At 49.8% G+C, this 17,241-nt stretch overlaps 2 protein-coding genes across 13 annotated transcripts in view; one reads left to right on the top strand and one right to left on the bottom strand.

Annotated features, from left to right (window-relative positions):
* LOC136961849 (aquaporin-3-like) overlaps positions 1-17,241 on the bottom strand; it is a 107,391-nt gene that overhangs the window by 25,566 nt on the left and 64,584 nt on the right. The gene's annotated exons all lie outside the window — the stretch shown is intronic.
* ubap2l (ubiquitin associated protein 2-like) lies at positions 1,284-16,936 on the top strand. Of its 12 annotated transcripts, none has more exons than XM_067255918.1 (30): positions 1,284-1,308; positions 2,829-2,966; positions 3,283-3,360; positions 3,534-3,644; positions 3,791-3,965; positions 4,102-4,197; positions 4,346-4,391; positions 6,388-6,432; positions 7,099-7,205; positions 7,849-7,917; positions 8,046-8,098; positions 8,293-8,378; positions 8,581-8,761; positions 9,029-9,230; positions 9,319-9,647; positions 9,792-9,964; positions 10,100-10,307; positions 10,553-10,592; positions 10,760-10,949; positions 11,087-11,153; positions 11,292-11,601; positions 11,697-11,785; positions 11,870-11,923; positions 12,083-12,164; positions 12,526-12,743; positions 12,945-13,044; positions 13,749-13,874; positions 15,114-15,181; positions 15,360-15,554; positions 15,711-16,936. In XM_067255918.1, exons 2-30 carry the CDS (start codon positions 2,871-2,873, stop codon positions 15,804-15,806), a joined length of 3,690 nt encoding a protein of 1,229 aa, XP_067112019.1. In that variant the 5' UTR covers positions 1,284-1,308; positions 2,829-2,870; the 3' UTR covers positions 15,807-16,936. The 12 variants fall into 12 exon arrangements, 11 of the variants coding, with proteins under 11 accessions (XP_067112019.1, XP_067112018.1, XP_067112021.1 ...); XM_067255917.1 differs by lacking the exon at positions 1,284-1,308 and adding an exon at positions 1,351-1,485; XM_067255920.1 differs by lacking the exon at positions 1,284-1,308 and adding an exon at positions 1,351-1,485 and having other exon boundaries at positions 10,769-10,949.

Below are 17,241 nucleotides of genomic sequence, written 5' to 3' on the forward strand. Positions count from 1 at the left end.
TTGTTTATATTTTAGTTTATTTTTATTAATTGTATTATTGTGTGTGTGTGTGTGTCGTTTTGTAACACACAAGCTTACGTTTTGTTGCTAGCACAAATAAACTATTGTATGATAAGTAGGCAAGTCGGTGTTATATTATGGTCTGGCCATTTAGCATGAAGCAAGACAGTGATGCTGGTGATGTATGTTACTGTGATCATTATAACAAGTTTCATCTATACACCAGTCTTTTACACTGAGAACACAGGGGGAACATATTTCCCTGGAGGCCTGAGGAAAGTGGTTCCCCCCCTTGTATATTACCAACAAACGACGAAAAAGGCGTCCCCCGGCGTCGGTATAGTGACGCCAAAGGGCTCTGCCCAAGCGTCTATATTTGACGAGTTGGGATGAGACTGGGTTGATATTACAGTCTGGCCATTTATAAAGCAATACAGTGATGCTGCTGGTGTATGTTACTGTGATCATTATGTAAAACAAGTTTCATCTATACACCAGACACCAGTCTTTTACACTGAGAACACAGGGGGGAACATTTCCCTGGAGGCCTGAGGAAAGTGTTTCCCCCTTGGGAATTTCAGGATTTTTTTCTCTCTTTTTGGCTGTTACATGTGGGTCCCGTTATCGGCCGTTCAACCACTTTCAATAGAGTAATGTCAAGTTTGACGATGTGCAAGACATAAAGCTACTACACACATGGGCGGCGGCAGGGTATGGCTTGGTTGGGCTGCAACATCAAGAAAGAATCAAGAACATTTTGTATTCTATATTGTGTATGGATTCACATTGAAATTCCCAAGAATTCACAAGAATTCACAAGAAAACACAAGAATTTACATTTTGGGCCAGGTCAAGTTCAGTTTGGGACGGGGACGGTTAATTGTGCACCTCGGGACGGTACTATGAGGAAAAAAGTTAGTTGCGAACCCTTTTTTTCAAAACATTTTTCAAACGTTTAGAAAATATTTTTCAAAAACTTTTTTTTCACTTTCCAAACTTTTTTTCGAAAATATTTTTTCACCACAGTAAAAGCTTTGAAGTACAAAGTATAAAGACAATGTTTTGTACAGTGTAGCCAACTGTATTTAACATTAGTTGGATTGCAACTTCCTTGTTATAAGATGCAGTGCAAACTGACAAAGCATCATTACATTTAGTGTGAGCCAGGTATTTATCAATGCGTTTGTTTAATAATAATTTTCGGTGATTATTAAGGGGTGATCACATGAGTGGGTCTAGTTTCCTTGGAGCGTCCTGTCAACCAACCACGTGACGCAGCTATCTGGTGTGTCAGTGGAAAAGAAACAGGTAAATTCCGAGTCTCTCGCTTATTGTCTGCGCGAGTCGGTTCGGTATATTTCCTCAGCTTGGTGTATAAACTGAGGGTTTAGGGGATTTACTTCGTCGAAATCCGTCAAGGAGGTCGACAAAGAGACCACTTGGTCGGTTGTATAGCAGAATATCTGACAATCGCCTAGGTTTCTGGTCAGTATATCGACTGTTATTTATTTTCATTTTCTGGGCCTACTGCAGGCCTACCTTGGGCCTCGGGTTCTTGTGTTACGCTAGAGCTCTTCTATTGCGTTTCTGAAGCAGAGAGCACGTTCGTGGGTGGGTGATGCGAATTCATACTTCAATTACATAATGTATAAAGCTATCATTCGTGTGGGTTGACAATGCGCTTTTCAACATACAATACTATTTTGTATAAACGGAGCATGTCGACAAGTTTACTTTTTAAGAAATTAGGTTACTGCTAGCTGCTAATACTTAGCTAGGCTAGCCAGCTCCTACTGGCCGTTTAGACCCTAACTTCCTAGCTACCACCACCACTCACTATACACGAGCTAACGTTAGCTGTAAATCACAGGCTGCTCGCCATGAGGTGAGATTGTGAGAAACGGAAGCTCATTTAGGGCTTCGATGAGTTTGAACACGGTGTCCTCAAATGTTTATACTATTGATACCTCTAACTGAACTATGTGGTCGCTCGATTTGCTTGCAAAGATAGTAGATCTTATTTGATATGTCGTTAGTGCGGTTTGTACAAAAAATCCCTTTTACGTAATGTCAGCTAAAAGCTAATTGACCAGCTAGTTAGTTGGTCTCTACTTGTCCAGTTAAATAGCACTACTTTGATGGAGGTAGCTAGCTAGCAGTGGGTGTGTATAGGCATTGTTGGCTAACTGCCGTCGGGTTAAAACCGAACCTCGATTCATCAGCTTCATATATTGCTCTGAACTAATTCAAAATCGAAGAAAATCTAACTGTCAGATGTCTAGTTACAGTACAGTAGATCATCTACTACTTGTGCACATTCACCAGTGTAGAGCTACCCAACCAAGACTAGTTTCATCCTCGTAATTAGCTAGCTAGCTGGGTGCATGTGACTGAAGCTTTTCAGCTCAAAATGTCAGCCACCGCAATAAATGGTCGACACATCCGTCAGTATTTTAACGTTTAATAAGGTGGCAAGGAGGTTCCATTAAAAACAATACGAAGCTTGTGAAGTTCAAATATTTAGTCCAGGTAACCTTACTTCCCGGGTTAAACCCCGCGAGAAATGTGATAAAGGTTTGTCCAAACAGCTCGTGGTGAGGGCACAGTAAACTACTTCTGCCGCTCCTTAAGTAAGCATCAGTTCCTCGGTTGTTGGTTACCACCGAGTTGTTAACCGCCATTTCACTAGCGAGTAACAATATTCATTCAGTTAAACCGATGTACCACTGTGACCACATTTTCTTTTAACGATTACTTTTTGCAACTGATTACACATTGATGAAATCATATTCAACGTATTCTTTTCCTGTTCTTTTTTTCTCTGACAGGTGTTATTTCTTTGTAAATACTGTTATTTGTATATACTGTAAATGATGACATCGGTGGGCGGAAATCGAGCCCGGGGCAGCTGGGAGCAGACACAGGGCCAGACACAGAGTCACACACAGCACAAGCAGAGGCCTCAGGTAACCTTACTTCCTGACTCGCATCCACACATCTACCTTAACCACACGATGTTGATGAGGTTCTCTGAGGTTCTGAGATTGTATAGGCTTTACTGCCTGAGTAGAAGACACAAGGATATTTTACCTTGTCAGCTAGCTGTGCCTAGACCCATCTATACTACCTAGATTTTTGCAGAGCTTAAATAATATGAATCTAAATTTGGGCAGTGCACTTTGGGTCTGTTGTCTTTAAAATAAGTACTGTAATTGAGATTGATGTAAGGGAGACCCATAAATGTAAAGTGATCTTAGAAGCTGATCTAATTGTCCCTCCCAGGCCACCGCTGAGCAGATCCGACTCGCGCAGATGATTTCGGACCACAATGATGCTGACTTTGAAGAGAAGGTCAAGCAGGTGAGTTTCTTGTGAAACCTGCATTTTTTTGCGACAACCTACTCCGTTATCTCAGATGGGCTTGTCTGATCCAATCAGTTATGCACTCTTTAAGTCCACCGTGGTAAGGTCGATTTTGGGACCAGGTATAATCGCCAGTCACCCTCACCATCTACTCACTTCACCCTGCACAGCTGATCGACATCACAGGCAAGGACCAGGACGAGTCTATGATTGCTCTGCACGACTGTAATGGGGATGTGAACAGAGCCATCAATGTGCTGCTGGAGGGCAGCCCAGACACTGTGAGTATGACCTCTGTGAGGGGGGGGGGGTGCCTGTGGGGCGCTTATTGGCACAGCCCAAAGGCTCTGAGGAAACTAGGTTGCTACCCATGTAGATCCATGCTAATGCACTACCAGAACAACTCGCTTATACCTCTGATCCTCAGGACTCCTGGGAGATGGTGGGGAAGAAGAAAGGTGTGTCGGGCCCCAAAGAGTCTGGTCAGGCGGAGGTCGGGGACGAGGGCAAGGAGAACCGGGAGAGAGGAGGAGAAAGGGATGTGGCCCGTCGTCGAGGTGGGGTCCCGCGCCGTGGCCGTGGAGCCAGCAGGGGCCGAGAGTGTGAGGAGAATGTCACACAACTTTTTTAGAGCTTCAGCCTTTCTCTTGTTGAAGAGACCATATCAATATCATCACATAACTGATGACTATGTCTGTGACGTGAATAAGTACGATTTCTAACACGCTCCTCTCTCAGTCCGCGGTCAGGAAAATGGACTTGATGGAAGCAAGGCTGCTGGGATCGCAGGCCGGGGCGTAGAGAGAGGCCGCAGGGGAAGAGGCAGAGGAAGAGGTAAATTATTTAGATTTACAAGCTCAACAGCTACACTGCAGCTGATGTGTTTAAAAAAAACAAAAAACAGAAGCCTTTAAGTTAATGAGGGAAAGCAGTGAGCAAATGGCTTGAGGGGCGGGGTGAATTTGCTTCCATCTCTTCCCAGGAGGCTCTGGAAGGCGAGGGGGCAGGTTCTCGGCGCAGGGCATGGGGTAAGTGAACACCTGTGCTCCTGTGGCACCAGAGGGGCCGTATGCGCCCTCTTACCTGTTGCCATGGTCACCAGAGAGCAGGACACCCCCACCCCCCCCAGCCCATTGTTTATCCGTAATCCACATGGGGGAGGGATGTGCATCAACCAATCAAATAAAAGCATGTGGGTTGCGAACAGCCCTTATGTAACTCAAGCCTCAGTGAGAGAACAGGTCTCAAACTACTGCTTCATAGCCTATAGTCACATATTGATAGACCCATTTCATGTGGTCTTGTGTGTGTGTGTGTGTGTTAGTGGGGGGGATTCAGATGGGTGTAAGGGGGTCTCACGTGCTCTCTGTCTCTGGCATATGGTGTGTTCTTGTCTTTTGGGGCATTAGGTTTGTTTTGTGTGCGTGCAGTTGTCATTATGTAGAGTATTTTACCTAAACCTGGTCACTGAGTGCCCTTGATATCATCACCAAGGAAGTGTTTGGATCTACTTTCAGACAGTATTCATTGGACAACTCACAAGCAGTTATTAAAACCTGCACCAGTGAGAGTAAATCAAATCTGAATTCAATTAGACAAATGCATGTACAGTATGTATGCTGCTGGGCTGGTGCCTGTATTTCTATGCCTCCCCTGCGTTTTGAAGATGCTTTTCCTTAAGAACAACCAAAACAGCCAATCAGTTGGAGTTGTGACCTCATTGTTCAGATTCTGAACAAATAATTAAAGATCATATTTTGGTACAGGATGGCATACCAGCCAAATGTCAAAGAGCATGTTTCAGGACAACAAGTCTTACTCAAAGAATAATGACTTTAATAATTAAATTACCTCCTTGTACTTACTACTAGTTGGTTTATCTAATTATTTTTTATGGTTTAATTTATTGCCAATTTGGTGAAACGGGTTGCAATTTAGTCATTAATAGAGACACAGATTAAACCATAAGACCATCAATCTTAGAGCTGGTTGGATGGAAAAACTGTCACTGGAGGCATAAAAATACTGGACACTCATTGTGGTTGGTGATGATGGTTTCATTGACTATGGTTTGGGCTGTCGCTGGGGTTGAGCTGGGTGCTAAGATGGCCCCCTTCAAGGGGCCTGCAGGGTGTGAAGCTTCTTCAGGGACAAGCCAGCTTCCCATATTCACCTTTTCTGAAAAAAAAAAAAAAAAAAAGAGGGTTTACGTCCAAAGCAGCTGGTTTTGTGTGTCGAGTGTTGCGCACTGAGAGCTGGGGCTTTGACTGTGATGGATCATGGGAAAGATGAACCTCTGTTAGGACGCAGAAGATGAGCCTCCCACGGGTCTGTTCGTAGCTTCCACTGTCAGCGCTTAAAGTAACAAGTGGACACAAGCCCCTCCTACTGTTGTCCCAAAGGTTTTATAGACAAATCACTGTGTACTGGAAATGGGAGAGGGTCAGTGTTTGTGCTAGAACAGCAACGTGTGTGTGCGTGTGTGTACTGGTAAGTTTGGCTTGGTCTGGATTAGCGACTAACCTTGAGTGGTGCGCATAGGCTTGCACTGACGGGGACGAGACAGCTCCTGTGTGTGTGTGCGTGTGTGTGTCCCCAAGACGTCCCACTTTGTGGATGTGGCTTCTGCTGCTGTTCCTGTGTGGCCTCTGGAGCCCGTGTTTGCATGTGCGTGGTGTGCGTTCGGTTCCTAACTGCTTTCCTTCTCATGATCAGCTGCAATTGTAATTCAGTACTGGTTCCCTGTTCAGTTTTATGAGCGTGCTGTTTGGTTGCGGGGTCCTCTCTTGGGAAAACCTGTTTGCACACCTGTAGAGCGCGTCACTGCCTTTTACAATGTAGTGTCCACCAATGGTTTGTGTGTGCGTTTCAGACTGTTAGTGTTGCAGTGACGTTATAATATCCTTGCATGTAATCCCCCACCCCCCTACATTATTAGTAGTCTGTCATTCTCCCGTACATTGCATCCCCCACTGTCCCCCTGTTGTGCTGCTTGTAATCGTTGCTGTTGTTTTTCCTCTAAAGCCAGATTGATAAGGGGCCCAGATATGATTTTTCAGGAGACGAGAGGTGAGTGCACCGCCACTGGCGTGTCAAGTGTGTGAATCTTGCTTTCTGTGTGTTGGGGATGAGAGGGAGGGGGGTGTTCTGTAAATGCCACCACAGAGAATGGAGGATGTAGAATGATTGGAGTGTCAGGGCCAGAGAACCTGATATGGAGAGATGAAGGAGATATGTTTTTGAACTTGGGGTTATAACCTGTTCACACAAGCCACTATGATACTGCTGTCGGAAAGCGAAACATCCTGCAAAATTCCAGACCATTCTTAAGAGGCTTCTGATCAGCACGGGTGAACCTAGTGCGTGTGCAAAAGGTTGAAAGAGGGTGTGGTGTTTTTATAAAGATTTTTCCCCTACGTAATTGTGTTATGAAGCCATGTGCCAGTGCCGCGCCAGCCTCGAGTGTGCCGTCCCGTACACACTCGTGTGCCAAGGAAACGGCGCTCGATAAATCCTCCTTTCCGCTTGTTCCTCATCTTTTCATTCAGCCTTTCCCCGCCCCCTCCCCTGTCCTTCGGACGAGCAGACATCTGTGCCCCCCCCTCCCTCCACTCTCCCCTCTGTCTTATCTGATCTCTCTCTGGCTTCTACCACAAGTTGAGCACCTAACGCTGGTGAGATGCTCCTGTTGCTACGCAGAGTGTAGGAGTTCAACCGTGCCCCCTTCTCTCCTAGAACGTTCAACCCCGCAGACTACGCCGAGCCGGCCCAGACGGAGGACGGCTACGGAGGGGGAAGCACCTGGAACAACACGGGCAGCGTCGAGCCGGAGGAAGGAGCCAGTAAGTCTTACAAACATCCCCGCCCCCAGCCTCCCAAGCCCTAATGCATCATTGATCCATTCGAAATTCGATCTGCGTAGAGTGAAGGCTTCCGCGTTCCGTGTGCCGGATGTTTTGTTTTGCGATTATGATATTGGAAGTTGGCGCCTCGTCACTGTTATTGCTCACTGAGGCGACGGCTCGGTCGGCCGAGACGTAGGCCAAATGTCTTCCGAGGAGCCCGTGGAACCGGGCTCGCAGTATCTCAATTAGTCACTGCCCAGTGGTCTGTCTGAGCCTCCCACTGCATGTCGGCTGTAACCCACTTTTACAGAAGATTACCAACAATTTAAGGCAATTGAGTGAGCAACCGAATGATTCTGAGGTGAAGGAACTCCATCCTGTACTCTTTCAACCCTCCCGATGCCAGGCTCCCTTGTGATGCTGAATTTCTATATTGCTCAAGAGACATTTTAAAGCCAAGTGTACACGGGGCCTCCTGTACAGCCCTCTGAGAAGTGTCTTCACCTCCCCCAGTGGCCAATCCCCTGTTCTAGGCAAGCCATGGTAGAGCAGTTGACGTTGTCTAGCTCCTCTGCCAACATCTCGTCTGCTCTTCTCTCCCTCTTCCCTCCCCTCTGTCCCCCCCGTCCCTCCTCCCCAGGGCTGGAGTATTCTTCTGCGGGTGAGGGAACAAATTACCAGCCCAAGTTTGAATCCGCTCCTGGTAAGAGTGAGTCCCCCATCTTCTGTTTTGATTTCCCCACACACACATCCCCCGCTCTGGTTTAGAACATTACTTGCCTCCTACTCGACTGTGTTGAAGGAGCCGTGTTGAAGGAGCCGTTCTTCCTCTCCTAGGTGCCTGGAGGTCGGCTACAGACGAGTGGGGCACCGAGGACTGGAACGAGGACGTAAGCATCTCCGCCTTGAAACTCACAAACATGCAATTTGATGAGGCCTAATTAGTTTGAGAGAAATCCAACCTTGGGTGTTTTGATTTGAGATCTTGCCTAGTTTAAGAACTCCAAAAGGGATCATTTGTGACTTTGTGTGCTGCTGCCAGTCAAATCTGTTTGTTCTACAAACGCTCTCTTTTTCTCTCCAGCTGTCAGAGACCAAGATATTCACAGCCTCCAGTGTAGCATCCATGCCCCTCCCCCAGGAGAACGTCACCATCACTGCTGGACAAAGGTACTTGGGGACCCCGCCCATCCCCCACCCCCCCCCTCATGTAGGCCGGTCACATACAACATATAAGAAACGTATCCGTTAGGACACGTTTGCTGACTTGCAGCCGACGTCCTTCTAAACGGCCCGCGCTGGATTGGGTGTCGGGCCGTTCAGCCACGTCTGGAGGCAGCGTATGATGTGTGAGCGCTTGTGCCCCCTGCAGGATCGACCTGGCGGTGCTGCTGGGGAAGACTCCCCCATCCTCGTCCTCTGAGGCTGAGAACCCCCCGCTGGAGGCCGCCCAGCCTCCCCCCCTCTCCCAGTCTCTGGTCTTCAGCAACTCCAAGCAGGGGGGCTCGCTGTCACAGCCCCCCTCCAGCACTCCGTACAGCCAGCACAGCATGGTGAGGACGCTCTCAGAAGCACTTTGACACCCCAGTTGACAACTGGGGTGTCAGTTTCTGCTCTGTACACCGGCAGACCTAACCCAAAGTTTATGACTTGTTGTGGGAACCTCTTTACTGCTGGAGGTTTCAACGAGCTGTTGTGTTTGTAACGTGTCACCTCCTGATAACAGCCTAACGACCACTTTAAGACGCCTAACACCACTGTGGGGGTAATCCCTCCCTGGCAGATATCTTACAACTTCCCCTTCTTGTCCCTGTCTCCAGGTCAGCATGCTGAGCAAGGGCTACGGGGAGGTGGGGGACCCTAAAGGGGGCTGTACAGGGACCACCAGCGGCTCCCAGTTCCTGGAGCAGTTCAAGACTGCCCAGGCTCTGGCCCAGCTGGCCGCCCAGCACTCCCAGGCTGGAGCCCCCAACACAACCACCTCCTCCTGGGACACCAGCCCTGCTGCGCTGGGGCAGTACGGTGAGAAGACTTCTCGTATTGAATGTAAGAATGCATTTGTCCAGCTCCACTCTTACAACCCCTCTCTCTCTCTCTCTTCCTCATCCAGATCTGAAGGCCCAGGCAGAGCCTGTAGTCCACGCCCCCTTCACCAAGCGCCAGCCCTACCAGCCCACCACATCCACCCCCTCCATGATAGATGCCTTCCTCCAGAACAAAGACCTGCCCCCCTCCTCCTCCGCTTCCCTGTCTCATCAGACCGCGCCCTCGTCCCACGTGGCGCCGGCCTCCTCCGCCGGCCTCCCCAAGATGGCGCCCGTTCCCTCGCTCGGCCCGCAGGTGTCGCCCGGCTCGTCCGACGCCCAGGGCTCCAGCCCGTTGCCTCTGCAGCAGCACAAACTCAAACAGCAGAAGAAGAGGACCTCCATCACCTCGAAGGTAGCCGCTGTCGTCCGGTCTAATATGAGGACAGTGGAAGAGTCGCCCAACTCCTTTTGGGCTCTTGCTTTGTAACCTTTTTCCTTTTTCCTTCTCATCATGTACTGATGATCTCCCCTGTTCTCTTGGCGTTGTTCACCTCAGATCCCTGCCCTGGCGGTGGAGATGCCTGGCTCTGCAGACATCTCGGGCCTCAACCTGCAGTTCGGCGCTCTGCAGTTCGGCGCTGAACCAGCGCTCCCAGAGTACGACTCTCCGCCCGTCACCTCCGCGCCCGGCAACCAGGCTCCAAACAGCCTGTACACAAGCCCCAGCAGGTGACATCTCAGCACCACAGCACACTAGGAGACTGGGGGTTTCAGACAGGTTTACACCCCCCAAACTTCCTTAATAAGCTTTCTACTGGAGAACCTCCATCTAGAAACGATGTACCCATCCCTTCTGTCCTCCAGCGAGTCGACGGCTGCTCTCCCCAACCCCGGTCAGATCGACATGTATGACCAGAGAGCCCCCCAGGGACGCCGCTACCCCCCCTCCACCTCCTCCTCCCCACAGAAGGACCTGCAGGCCAAGGTGAGGCTCCCTTCACCTTCCCGCCTCACACACTCGTGTGCTCGTCTGGGCTCATCCCGTTACTGTTTTAACCAAACCTGCGGTTACGTGAGCCATTTGTACATATTACTTTCCTTCATTACTTTAGCTCTTTTCTGCTGTTTTAACATCCAAATTTCCCCCACCTTGAGGATTAATACTTGTATTTTATTACTAAGGCCTAAATTGTCTATTCTGCTGGTGAAGTTGGATGCTCATTCATTTTCTTGGGGATTTTTCTTTTGTGGGAACTTTTGTTAAATGGACTGGTGGCATGGAAACATTCACCAATGTCATCTCGCCTGTTTTTACAGAACGGATTCAGCTCTATCCAGATGACGCAGTCTGTGGAAGGTTCGTCATTCTACTTCTGTGGCTACTTGTCAATTATAGAATGTTCTCTAGCTGTTTAATTGGATTGGCATTAATCCCAGAATTCTCCCTTATACTTCTCCACCCACCCCTTTTCTGTCTTTCTATTTCTCCCCCCCCCCCCCCCCTCTCTTTCTCTATCACTTCAGCTGCAGCAGGCTCTGCAGTGTCGGTGAAGCCACCCTCTGATTCGACCGTGCCAGCGTCGGTCTCCAGCATGAACGACGGAGGCTCAGGACCCGCCTCTCTGCTGAGCACATCCAATCAGACGTCCCTCAGTGTTCTGGGGCACAACGAAGACCTGCCTCCGAGCTCCATGCCCCCGCCTCAGCACAGCAAGTAAGAACGCAACATGTTCAAACACTGGTCCCACTGTGTTGAAGTGCTCGTCGGTTAGTTCTTTGGAATGGACCGGTGACATCTATGCATTTACTTAGTGTTCCGTCCGCTGATTGGTCCTTTTTTCTCCCCTCCAGTTCTCTACCTACACAACAAAATAGTATTTCCCAGTCATCAGGGCGCACATCTAATTCTAGTTTACTGGTGAGTAGTGGGTGTTTGCATTTTCCATGATGAGGGGAAGCAGAAGTCTTTTAAAAATCTCTTCACCATAATGGAAATGGCTCTTATTTCATCATACTGACGCCTAACTCTCCCCCCCGCTCCCGCCCCGCTCCCCAGCACCAGGGCGTTGACGGCGACTCCAGCCTGCACTCGTCCTCCTTCCCCTCGTCCGTGTCGGCGGTGGCCTCCTCCTCCATCCCCCCCCTCTCCTCCTCCTGCTCCTCGGTGGCGGCGGCGGCGCAGGTGTCCCTGGGCGGGGCGCCGGCCTCCTCCGTCTGCAGCGTGTCGTCCCCCTCGGGCATGGGGCCCGTCGGCAACCTGGCCATGGGCCTCGGCGCGCCCTCCGTCGCCTCCATGGGCCCCCCCGCCGCCGCCTCCACGGCCGCCTCCTCCGTCCCCTCCTCGCGCGGCTCTGCCGTCTCCTCAGGTGGGGCTCGGGGACAGACGGGCAGGTTGGGGGGGGGGGGGGGGTGACGCCTTTATTTTGAAAGATCATCCTCCATGCGTTTTGTGTCCTCGCAGGGAAAGCACCTCCAAACCTGCCCCCTGGAGTGCCCCCTCTGCTGCCCAACCCTTACATCATGGCCCCGGGACTGCTGCACGCCTACCCTGTAAGTTCACCCCGCAGTCTAGGCGGCGTTCTCGGTTGTAACGAAAGCCCGTTCTCTCATTCATTTCATCCCTGTTCCTCTCAGCCTCAGATGTATGGCTATGATGACCTGCAGATGCTGCAGACCAGAATACCGCTGGTGAGTCCAAGCAATGAAGACACATTTTAGTATGCACTCTTGGGGCGGGGAGGGAGGAGGGAGAGGAATGACTGGCCGTCCACCTTTTTGAAATGAACCTGTAACATCCTGTAATCATATTTCTAGTCTCAGGATTTTTTCTTTTGATTTTTTTCTCAGGATTACTACAGCATCCCGTTTGCTACCAACCCAACAGCACTGACTGGTAGAGAGGGCAGCTTGACCAGCAACCCTTACTCCGGTGAGCCCCTGCCTCCTGCACCCCCCCCCCCCCTCCACACACTGTGGGGCTGTGTTGCTGACTTGGTCCGATGCCTTTTTGAAATCCATTTCATTTGACGAAGCACCGCAGTTGACCCTGGCCTGCTCCTCCGTGGGGAAACAGGGGGTCAGTGTGTGCTACATAACGAGAGCAGCTGCCACCAGATCTAGTCAGGCCTTTGTAACCGTGGCTGACTAAAACTGATAAGCTGCTACAGTTTTTGTTGTTGGCTCACTTAACCCCATCAAATGTTCTTCCATCCTCTTCAATGAAAGACGAAAAGATCTTGTTTGTACAGCCTCTCTTTCTAACCTTGTACAATCCCCCCCCCAAATTTTAGGCGACTTATCGAAGTTCGGCCGTGGCGACGCGTCCTCCCCGTCCCCCTCCACCACGCTGGCCCAGACGCAGCAGAACCAGAGCCAGAGCCACCACAGCGCCCAGCAGCCCTTCCTCAACCCGGCGCTGCCCCCCGGCTACAGTTACACCAGCCTGCCCTACTACACCGGCGTGCCAGGGCTGCCCAACACCTTCCAATACGGCCCCGCCATGTTCCCAGTAAGCGCTCACTCTTGGGGGCGGACAACCGACTAGCTCAGTGTTTCACAATGCCGAGGAGGGGGGGGTTTTGAAGCTGTGATGGCGACGTAGCACTGATGCATGCAGGGAACCCCCAGGGTTGTTTCTCTGTAGACGAGCATGTGTGTGTGTGTGTGTGTGTGGCCGTCGAGCAGTTCTGACCCATGCGTGGCCCCCCAGGTGGCTCCTACCTCATCCAAGCAGCACGGCGTGAACGTCGGCGCCTCGGCTACGCCGTTTCAGCAGAACGCCGGTTACGGTTCCCACGGATACAGCACCGGTGAGACCCACAGCCACATACACGTTGGCTGTACAAAGCGGCAGCTCATTCAGGTTCATGGATCGGCAACGGATGCCCCGCCCCCCCCCCCCCCCCCCCCACCTAAAACCATCCACTGAAACATATGGAAAAAAACGATGGCTATGATTTGTCCTCAATCCGCAGTACTTGTGTATTTTTGTTTAGGTTGTACCTGAATGAGTGAGGAAAGGTGGACTTGAGTTATGTCCTCTTTTTTTATGGGGGAGGGGGAAGGGGGGGGTCGTCTGTTGCTGTGTAGCATTCGACTGCTTCTGCTCATCAAGCAACAGGAGTTCAGCTCAGCTTCTCCCTTCTCTCAGTGGTCAACAGAAACCTCTCTCTGTCTCTCTCTCTCTCTCTGTCTCTCTCAACACCAACCTGAGTGCTCATTCTCCTCTCCAAGGATCCCCTGCCTCGTTTGTTATTTTATTTTTTCATCCATGCCTCAGCCCATCATCCAGTGTGCCCCTCATCGCTTGCACGCTTTCTCCTCCTGCGGGTTCACAATGCACCTCTATCCTCCTAAATCTGCACCACTCGCTGCTTCCTGCCTCTGCCCCACCCACCACACGTGCCCTGCCTGCCCCCCTCTCCTCCTCCTCCACCTTGCCCATCCGACTCCCCCTCCCCCCGCCTGGTGTGTCTAACGCTGTGGGCTGCGGCTGTGTGTCTGACTGTTGCAGGCTATGAGGATATGGGCCAGGCTTCGGGGAGTGGGGATTTCTGTAAGGGTGGATACGGCACTGCCGTGGCCGCCACCGCTTCCGCGCAAAACAAGCCAGCCAGCTCTGTCACCGGGCCAGGAGTCGGTGAGTGCCGCCACATGCCAAACCCCTCCCTCCCTCCCCCCCCCCCTCCTCTTGTCCTCCCATCACCTCCTCGCTCCATCCATCCATCCTCTCCTTCATCGCTGCTCACCACGTCTGAGCGGAGCCCTAATCCTGACGGCCGTCATGCAGACCTCCTGCAGAGGTCCTCCCAGGCCTACTCACCACCTGGCACCACCAAGGACAATGAAACCCCACAGTTGGAGCTGAAAGACCTTCTTTTTTTTCTTTTCTTTCAAGCCCTCGTCTCTGAGCTGGCCTGGGCTGGTGTGCAGGTCAGTGGAGGTGTCCTTAGCCTCTCACAGGTGTTGCGTAGCCCTGGGTGCTCCTCGTCATTCTCTGTGCTGCTTGCGCTCTCCTCCTGTGGTGCTGTCGCCTCAGTGTTCGTCCCTCAGATGTACCTGTGTGTTTGGCCTTTGGGTGACGCTGGCCACAAGTCGGAAACGAGAAAACGGATGACACGGAAGCCCAATGCTTAGGATAGTTGCTGCTTGCTTACTTCCCTAAAGTGAGATTATAAGGCTAGCTAGTGTTGTGGCTGGGGATCCAGTCTGTAGTGGCCTGGTGTCTGCTCTGGAGCACATGACCCAGTGCTGTGTCCCAGTGCATTAAAGCAGGGGTTATCAAACGGGAGAAAATTTTCCAAGGACACCCCCCCCCCCCCCCCCCCCCCCCCCCCCAATAATCGTAACACCCATTCAGCGTACCCTTTGTGCTCTTAAATTGACACAATATTCTTGTTTTATTGCTGCAAATGGTCCCCATCTGTAGATTATATTTGTATCACTTTGTTGTGATACAGCACAATTTTATAATTTATGGCAAACTATTTTGTGGACCCCCTGGCTATGGTTCGCGGACCCCACTTTGGGAACCACTGCACTAAAGGACGGAGGTCAGCTCAACACCAAACAAGACTCTGGCCTTCATCATGCTCAGAACTGACACGGCCACATAATTCTCTTTTCTTCCGAACTTTTTCTCCACCACCATCCTCTCATGCCATCATCAAGAATTGTGCTCTCTGAGATTATTTTAATGCTGTCGAATGTTTGGTAACCTAAGAGATGTAGAATTTCCCCGTGCCCGTCACAGATGGCTGTGACTCGGAGGCTGGAGTCACACTGGGCTCTGGCAGGGGCTTCCCTGTGTCACTCTGGCAGAGATTGATTGCGTCACAACAGGGCATCTACCAATGTACTCCGTCTGTCCTCTACGCAGGAGTTTCAGTGACATCTAGCAACACGGGAGTACCAGACATTTCAGGGTCCGTTTACACAAAGACACAGGTAGGAGAACTTGACTGATGGACATGGATTTCAAACTACATATTTGTATTCTTTTTTTTTTTTTGGGGGGGGGGGGGGGGGTTGGTCAAGGATAATTTGGCAGCAGCTGTAGTAGTTTATCTGCCATCTGGCGACTGTTTTACAATGTTAACTAATAAGGCTTCCTCCCATCTCTTAGTCGTTTGAGAAGCAGGGTTTCCACGCTGGCACGCCAACCGCTTCCTTCAGCCTGCCCTCGGCCCTGGGCAGCGGGGGGCCCATCAACCCCCCTGCCGGGGCTGCCTACGCCCCGGCGCCCTTCATGCACATTCTGGCTCCGCACCAGCAACCCCACTCCCAGATTCTGCACCACCACCTGCAGCAGGATGGACAGGTACCACACACTGGGTTCCATCTTGTTCTCTATATATGAGGGATGCAGCTATATCCATCTCATGCATTTTATAGCAAAAATATTTGGTGTGTCTGTGATGGATAAAACGGGCCTCCTCACTGTATTTCCCCCTCTGCCCTCTCTCTCTCTTACTAGAGTGGCACTGGACAGCGCAGCCAGAATGCATCCATTCAACAGAAGTCCCAGATCAACAAGACTGCCTATGGCAGCTACAACTGGGGGGCCAACTAACACACAGCATCCCAGCTCTGTGTCCCCAAGTCTGATCGGAAAAGAGGGGGTCCTTCCTTTCCTTCGTGTGTTCTCCACGTTAACCCCCCTTTCTCCCACAAGAAAATCCCATCCCCTGCTCTCTGGGCTCAGCATACCTGCAGTACCAACCACCTCCACTGTGTCGATAAGGAGCTCTGTAAAGCAGTGATGGGGTTAGGGTAGGGGACAGTCTTAATGGAGAGGTCTACAGCAAAATGGTTATATTTAACCATCAAGATGATTGAGTGTTTGGAATTTGTACCGTGGTCGGTTCCCCTTCACCTTCCCTTTCTCTGTTGTATGTAACATAGAGCTGTTTTCTAAAGGAATATGTATTTGGTTGTTCCTTTCCTTAAATTTTTTACTGATGGGCAGGAAGGAAGATGTATTTGAAGGTGGGAGACAGGCTTGTTTTCTTTTTCTGAACCCCACCCTCCCCCCAGACGTCGAATTGCATCACCTTAACCGAATACTCAAATAATTTCTGTTCCCTGTTAAGTTTTTACAATATTTTAGTTCCATGGAAAATTTCTCTAAATTGGCAGAAGAGTTGTGAAGTTTATTTTTTACCAAATATAAATATATATATATATATGTGTATATATATATAAAAAGATGTATAATGTGAGCGCACTAGCTTGACATATGTGCAGAGTGTGTGTTTTTGTGTGTGAGTGCGTGTGTATGTATATACTAGGAGGCCTTGGGTGTGTACTGCTTCTCTTGTTACTGCCAAACAGATCAGTGAGGTACATGCCCCTCAGTTATCTCATCTTATGTAATAGTAGTTCCCATTTCTGAAGTTAAGTTACATGTTATGCAGTAAATCTTCACAGAAAATGGCATTACATGAAAGGCCAATACACACCCTACACCTTCCTCCCTGTTGAAGTTCAAGTTAATTTTCTAAGCCCCCCCCTCCCCCAAACACACTTCACCCTGTGGTCACCTGTCCCCCATTATATTGTAAGCAGCATTGAATACCGAGGGAAAGAATTGTACCATGGGTTTTTGTCAGTGATTTTTCTTTTTTGTACTGTGTGTTTTAAAGAGAATTTAAATGGATAAACTTGTCTTGTACATATATAAAATACACAAGTACTGTAGTCCTTGTTTGTTCAGTTGCTTTCCCCTACCCCTTTCTCAAAACCTCACAGACTTGTTAGCTTTTTTTGTTTCATATGTTTTTTATTTTGTAAAAATATAAATATTAAGGAAATAAAAAGGAAAAAGACATTTTCATCATTTTGGATGTGAATGTCTTTTTTTAAGAAACTTTATTTTTGTATCATGTGCTTGTAAATAGAGCAGTGTCCTTTTTGATTCTGTATTTAGGTTTACTCTCATGCCCTGGCTTGGTCCATGGACTGTCCTTTGTCTCATTCCATGGAAGAATAGTTACCATGTGTGTCAT

This window comes from Osmerus mordax, chromosome 18 (assembly GCF_038355195.1).
Source record: "Osmerus mordax isolate fOsmMor3 chromosome 18, fOsmMor3.pri, whole genome shotgun sequence".
In the NCBI taxonomy this organism is placed as follows: Eukaryota; Metazoa; Chordata; class Actinopteri; order Osmeriformes; family Osmeridae; genus Osmerus; species Osmerus mordax.

Excerpts from the sequence above, each read along its gene's own strand:
- ubap2l (XM_067255918.1), top strand. The coding sequence starts at position 2,871 with ATGATGACATCGGTGGGCGGAAATCGAGCCCGGGGCAGCTGGGAGCAG. Across the intron at positions 3,645-3,790 it reads TGGAGGGCAGCCCAGACACT|GACTCCTGGGAGATGGTGGG; the intron begins GTGAGTATGACC and ends TCTGATCCTCAG. Across the intron at positions 8,379-8,580 it reads ACCATCACTGCTGGACAAAG|GATCGACCTGGCGGTGCTGC; the intron begins GTACTTGGGGAC and ends TGCCCCCTGCAG.